Raw genomic sequence first — 7,500 nt, forward strand, 5'->3', positions numbered from 1 at the left:
GCCATAACCGCTCTCTACGATCACCCGGACAAAATTAATCTGCTCTCTACAAAATCAAAGACATTCGCTGATGATGAATCGCCTCGACACCATTGTCTCCCCTGGCCCTGTCCAGCGTTGCTAAGAGGGAATACAATAGGATGCAATAGTCTGATGTCATGTCCGCCCAGCAACGAGCAGTTTGGTTCTAAACAAAGAAAATCGGTACTTTTTATTCTTCGTGCTGGCTAGAACTTTTCACATGTCATGTGATCAGAATGTATAAAAGTCAAAACACGATCAGATTTATAATGTTTTTCTCCTCTGGATATACTTTTATGCTCGTCGGAGAATTACTTCATAAGGGCGTCCGCCATTGTGCCAATAGTTTAGATCCAGTTACTGAGTTACTATGCGTCATTACAAGCGATGTGACGTCACGACTGTCGAAGCCGATTAGTCCGATGCAGAGATCAATATAATAATATACTCAAATGAACATACTTTATCAACATTATATACAAAGTATGTGTATGTGGATCATGGCAAGAAATATTTACTCAACTTCAACCAAGTCTAAACTTCTGTCTTAATTCATATAGGAAGGGTTTTAACTCCTCGACAATTCCTCAAACATTCTCACCAATCTCTGAATTATTATTTTTCACTTCAGACAATCGATGTCCACTTTCCCCTTGGCACAAGTTATTTTGATAGTTCCAACTTTTCCCTTTCAATTGAAACATAGATCGTTGTCGTTTAATTTGCAACAAATTTATAATGATATCTTATCCAACCACGAAAATTAAAAACTTGGCAAAGAATAACACGATGCATTTTTACTGGGACTGAGAAAACAGGTGACATTCTACAAAATTTGAAATTTGAAAATGTCACACACAGTCAACGAACCACTGTTGTACAAGACTGACAAACCGTCAGATGATTTCCATTATCAATTAAATCAAAAAAGAGGGAAAAAGAAGGAAAAAACGCGTAAAACCACGGGTGTTATAAATAGTAAAAGATAAGTGGGGGAAGGGGGGGGGGGAGAAGCAGATAAGGTAAACTAGGATAACTCTGGAGCCTATTTGGATCACCGGGAGATGCTCGCAAAAATCATGGCATTTGTCATCGTGTAAGCGTCAAGATCATGTTAGCTTCTTTATGTATTTATTAAGCTGGTTGCTAACAGTGACTTAGGAAGAAAAAAAATCTTACCTGCGTTGGAGTAGGTGAAGGAAACTCTACCAGCAGCTCCTCTTTCCCCTCTGACAGCCGACGACTTTGTATCCGACACCTCAGTTCTTCTTTGATGAGTGGAGTGAGGCGTCCGCATTCCAAGGACTCTACCGTGGCCCGCAGTAATCCTGGGGGAAAATATTTGTAAAGACGAAATAATGTGAAGCCTGTAACAAGTAGATTCGTATTATAATTAGTAATCTATAACTATAAAATAAAGAATATTAAAATCACGCCATTCCGCGCTTAATCGATGCCGTCACATGGGCATTCCTTGAAAAGTATATAAATATGCGTTAGACCGATAATCAGTCCATCAAACTTTTGATGTCAACAAAATTAGACCATTTTTAACTAAGTGAGCAAATTAGGTGGGGTTGGGGAAGGGGGGGGGGGCGCAATAATCTTCCCAAGGCAGATAACGAAAGTGCCAAAGAGGGGCTTAAACACGGGACCTCACGGGTTACTGTGCAATGCATTAACGACTCGGCCACCTCGGTCCCCCACCTTAAGTTAAATATGAGACTAACAAATTGTTAATGGTCACTATAACTCTTAGCTGGGACAGTTCAGATTGCCGAAATATGTCTATCACATAAAAAGCCGATGAAAATCGGAAGTCAGATCAGACGAAAAGGATTTTACAGAACTTAAAACCACTGTTGAAAATATTATCTGATTAATGCAAACGAGTACAAAATCATTGGTAATGCTAAATCAAATCTTTCAAAGTGTATATATTATACTTCAAGAAATGAAGTGGGTAGGAAAGTGCCAGAAGACAACAGAGAATAAAAACTTCGCAGCGGCGATGGGGTCTCGAACCCGCGACATTACTGGTACGACAACTCCGCCTGGCCGGGGAGATCGTGACTCTACCGTATGAGCTATCCACGACCCCCCAAAAAGTCGTTTCAAAGCTAAGTCTAACTAGAGCTTTCTCTCCTCGACTTCTTGAGGTCACGGGTTCAACACACACAAACGTCGCGAAGTTAGTTGGCCAGCATTTAAGCTTAATAGCCAATATTCTCAACACAAACGTGTAAAATAGAAACGATTGAGACATTGAGTATCTATGCTCCGGTATTTGGGGTGAATCTTTAATTCAGAAACGTGAGTGGAGCTGTTTGTAATATTATGCTCTTAAAATCTAATAATGGAATTTGTTTAGTCATGTATATTGGGCTTTGAACCTTGGACTTTTGTGTTTATTGACAAGTGATCTAGTCATTTACTAATTCATAAAAGGCTCCCGGTTGCTAATTTGTCAGTGAGCCTGGTTTCGGATCCCGATGGAATCGGGTTTCTATTTCTCCTTTCGTCTTATTTTTTCTTACTCCACCAAGTCATGAATGGGTAGCTGGGTATATTAGATCTATCGGAAAGCACTTTTAGATAGACTTGCATCCTGACTAAAGATACGATTAACTCTGTAAGAACAGGAATAAACTCGGGCAAGTTGGTACCAAGGCTCTGTTCTTATTAGTTTTCGATCATTATGACTACAGACTGGTAACTTATCGTTATTCTGTTTTCTTCTATTAAATTATAAGTTAGCAGAGTATTGATGTTATGTTATATAATATATAATATGATATAAAACAAATTTCGTAATACAGAAAAAAAAATATGTTTTCAGTTTTTATGTAAGTTGTAAACAAGCAATTTTCTCGTATGCTGGGCATTGATCAAGGAAAGATTAAATAATATTTTGATTTGGCAATGACTCTGATGATGATGATAATAATGATGATGATAATGGTGGTGGTGATGATGATAATGCTATTGATGATGATGATGATGATGATGATGATGATGATGATGATGATGATGATGATGATAACGACATTATAATAATAGCGATAAGTCAAGTAAATCTGCAACCAGTACCAGCATCATTGAGTGCAGCCAATTCTTGGAGAAACTCTTCTGTGTCGCTGGAATCGGAGACGGAGGGTAAGTCGAGGTGTTCTAGAGGATCCACTGGCGATGACATGGTGACGCTGAAATCTCTCTATAGACGCTGTTAATGCTAAAACAGTAAGTGATTGCTAGATAGAATTCAAAAGGAATTACAATCCAAACACAGTCACAATTGTTTCAAAACTATGTACGATAAAAATGTTTTTTTAACAATAATATTATAATATATTATATTTTTCAGTGATCTAAATGTAATTTGTATTTCGTCTTTGGTGAAAATACCTAGACAGCTATGAGTTTGACAGACATTGCATGTTATCTACTAAGTTCGATATTGCACTTTTCAAATATGCGATAGATTCTGTTTAGGCAGGCAGTGAGAATTAAAGTGTTATTACTGTGTAATATAGTGACAATACACAAATGATAGTTCCAATTTATGAATGATATCGCCGACTTCTATACAAATTATGAATCAATATGTCTGTGTTGTGTTATTATAGTTCATTATTCTGAAGTGCAATGCGAAAGTGAAATTACATCGACGGTTTATATATATTTATGTAAAAATTGTTTTAAAAATCTACAATCTGATGTATGTCACACCTAAATATATTATTCACGTGACCACGATATAGACAAACTCTTTGAGAATTGCTTTAAGTGCATCATTCGCCTTTCGTATTGTTTTTGTTTTTTAATATCTTCCAGGCAGTGTTTCGGTATATCATTATAATATTATTACAACTTAAGACATCGAGAACAAAATGTGTCTAATCATAACTGCATTAAACACCAAAAAGAGTTGCTTTTCAGCCTCTTTCTCGACATGACGAATTTTTATAGTTATCGGTAGCCTAAAACTGGCGAAAGAATTTAATCTCATTTATTTCAGTGAAGATAATCTGTGGATATATTTATGAAATGTCACAATTCTTGAAATGGTCATAATAATAATATTAAAGGAAACGTTAATTTACAAAGATGATTCTGACTGTAAATTAATTACGTAGGTATAAAAAGTGAATGGTTGGCGGGTATAAAAAAACTTGTTTGAGTAAAAGAGTTGAAGATGGTGGTTGAGGTAGATGGTTGGTTGGTTGTTTTGTAGAACAGCACGTCGGTGGTGGGTTGAGAGTGGTGCCAGTTCTGCTCTGAGCTATGATATCTTGTCAAATCTGGACTGGAGATGATTTTATCAGGACAGCAATGATCTGTGAAGGACAAAAATTATGAAATGTAAATAAAGATAAATATTTAAATAAATGCATAAAAAGACAGGTGAATGAATACTATGAATAGATAAATAAATTCATTAATAAATAAAAACAACAAGTAAATCGATATCATATCAATGTGTATATATACATGTTAATGGATAAATAGATAAATAAATAAATGAATAAATAAATAGGTAAATTATTAAATAGATAATAGATTGATAAATATATTAACAAGATAAAATCTCTCTCTCTCTCTCTCTCTCTCTCTCTCTCTCTCACTCTCTCTCTTTGCGTGTGTGTGTGTGTGTGTGTGTGTATTTGTGCATATCTGTATGTTTGTAAGTGTATGCGAGTGCGCCTGAGTGTATTCCACCACTTGACATTTTCCGCGAAAAAAACCCCCAAAAAACAATTCTAACAAAATGTTATTATATTTTTAACAAAAAAAAAAAACAACAAAAAACAACAACAACAAAAACAACAAAATAACAAAACAAAAAACACCAGGAAAATTACTTTTATAAACAATGTTGTCTCCATACTTGTTATGTTAGAACAAGAAACTCGATACTACTTAACGCACGTTCACACACACACATACACACACATACATATACAGATACACAAAGCGAGAGAGAGACACACATGCACACACACACATAGAGAAAGAGAGAGAGAGAGATAGAGAGAGAGAGAGAGAGAGATAGAGAGAGAGAGATAGATAGAGAGATAGAGAGAGAGAGAGAGAGAGAGAGAGAGTAAAAGAAAAAAAAACACGGACAGAAAAAAAAATATCTTAAATGAAAAGAAATGTCATTGGGTAAGGCACTTAACACTCATTACCCCGCTCAACTCAGGCGTTAATGAGTACCTGACTATAGGCAGTAACGGATATTGTAAGAGTGTTAGTGAAAGGACGCCTAACAGGCGAGTCCCGAGTGAAGTATGGTTGAGTCCTTGGAAAAGGCTCTTTACTCACATTCTCTCACCATACTCAGGTGTAAAATGAGTACCTGGCCATTAACAACGCAGTCTCTGTCCGAAAAAAAATATCCCCTCATGTCTCGTCCTACATGTTAAGTGTTGCTGTTGGCTAGGAACCCCTTGTAAAGCGCTTTGAGCACGTTTAGTGGATATTGCGTTATATATAAGTTCATTTAATAAAAAATTGTTTAACCGTATAAATTGGAAATATGGTTTAATATGGCTTGCTCGGGGACTTGAAGAAACATAAAGCGCGTTAGGCATGGTAAATCCGCGGGGGGAAATTACTATATAAATGTACATATTCATATTTATTTATGCATGAATTATTACTCTTTACCCAGACATAATACCAGATGGATAGGGTGGGCAACATAATATGACTGACTGTGGGGCGATGTGGTCCTGTAGTAAGACACTCGCCTTTGGATCGCAAAGTCCTGGGTTCGAGTCCCGCTCTGATAGACGCATAGTTGAGTCCTTGGAAAAGGGCTCTAAATTCACATTGCGTCACCGTGCTTAGGGGTAAAATGAGTCCGAAAAATAACTGTAATATCGCATAATATGCTTCACCTCTCGTCCTACATGTTAAGTGTTGCTGTTGGCTAGGCACCTCTTGTTAAGCGCTTAGAGCACGTTTAGTGAATATTGCCCTTTATAAAATTTCATTTATAGAGTTTTATTGAGGAAAGAAATCAGGTGGTTTCGAGAAGACCAATGAGAATAATGAGAACTTTGAAAGCGATATATAAATAGACAATTCAAAGTGATACTAAGCTGCTTGAAGCTGTGGACTGTAAAATGTAATAAACAAAAATTAACATAACAGCTTCAAAAAAGAACAAAATACCAAACATGAAACATTTTGGGCTCAAAACCCTTCACCAGTCAACATAAATCCATTACTCTAAAAAGCATGTAGACGTCAGAGAAATATTATTCTCTACGTCTATCTGGTTTTTTAAGTAATGTATTTATGGTTTTATTGTTGTCTGGAGAAGGGTATTGAGTCCGAAACGTTTCGTGATTTGTATTTTGTTCTTTTTGAAGCTGCTGTTATGTTAATTTTTTTTTTTATATAGATAAACTGAATTTTTTAAAACAATTTTTGGGATGTTTTCTATTTGATTGTATGCTTGTGCATTGTTTGTTTGTTTGTTTGAAAATGCAATTGCATACTTACAATCACTACTTACTCTCAATCGATCAATGGCTTTGATAACATATTATAATTGTTTTCTTGTTTCGTATCCAGTCCATTGTGTGCTCATGAGAGACTCTTAAATCTGAGTGGTACTTCGGCATGGTAGGAGTCAATATTTATGAAAGTCAAATAAATAATGAGAATACAATATAACAGTAATATACGTTATTAAATTGATGAGTAATATCAAGTTGATTCCCTGAGATTGGTATCAAATATCATTAACTCACAATCACAAATTATAGCAAATACATTTTGAAAAGCAAAGAAGTAAAGCAATGTTTGTTACAAGAGTCACGTATAAATTAAATCTTAGATCTATCTGCATAGCAAAGTCACAACACTGATGAACGTCATTCTCTCTCGACACTAAAAGGTATACTTTTGACAATGGGTAGTTCTGATATTATGTATTTTTGACACTAGATAATTTTGACACTTGGCACAGCAAACTCTATTTTAATTTTTAGAAATGTGATATCGTCGGCTGTGTAGAATGTTTGCTCATCTCGTATAAAAGTAATAGAAATAAGGACTGTATTGCTTGTCTCCTCGCAGTTTTTTATCCACTTGATTCAAACTGATGAGCGAAGAAATACGTTTATGTTGATTTCGAGTGTTGTAAACCGGGGAGAGACTACTCAGATGATAAGGTTTACAAGTGTAGCTAGTCCTTTATTTAGTGCTGAATATTTTGTTGTTGTTGTTGTTGATACTTGGGCAAGCGAACAAGACTGCTTCTTGCCTGGCGATTAATGTCGAATATTTTTTTTTTTAATATAGAAAGTTGCTGCCATGCGGTGATGATTTTCTTTCAATGGTGTGAACACAGTATAACTGTTGGTGTTGATGACTGTCTGAGGTAGATGGATGGATGGATGGATAGATTGATGGATAGATGGATGGATGGATTGACGGCAGGCCCCACGTGATTATTCCTGAGAA

At 35.9% G+C, this 7,500-nt stretch overlaps 1 protein-coding gene across 1 annotated transcript in view; it reads right to left on the reverse strand.

Annotated features, from left to right (window-relative positions):
* Positions 1 to 7,500, reverse strand: part of LOC144974402 (uncharacterized) — a 116,794-nt gene that overhangs the window by 109,283 nt on the left and 11 nt on the right. The window contains exons 1-3 of the mRNA XM_078917258.1: positions 6,548 to 7,500; positions 3,112 to 4,358; positions 1,201 to 1,349 (exon numbers count right to left, since the gene is read on the reverse strand). The exon at positions 6,548 to 7,500 is cut by the window's right edge and continues 11 nt beyond it. Of these exons, the coding sequence (XP_078773384.1) occupies positions 1,201 to 1,349; positions 3,112 to 3,217 (255 nt within the window). The 5' untranslated portion in view covers positions 3,218 to 4,358; positions 6,548 to 7,500. The remainder of the gene's footprint in view (positions 1 to 1,200; positions 1,350 to 3,111; positions 4,359 to 6,547) is intronic.

This window comes from Berghia stephanieae, chromosome 1 (genome assembly GCF_034508935.2).
Source record: "Berghia stephanieae isolate SIO BIC M18660-M18661 chromosome 1, UCSD_Bste_1.3, whole genome shotgun sequence".
Classification (NCBI taxonomy): Eukaryota; Metazoa; Mollusca; class Gastropoda; order Nudibranchia; family Aeolidiidae; genus Berghia; species Berghia stephanieae.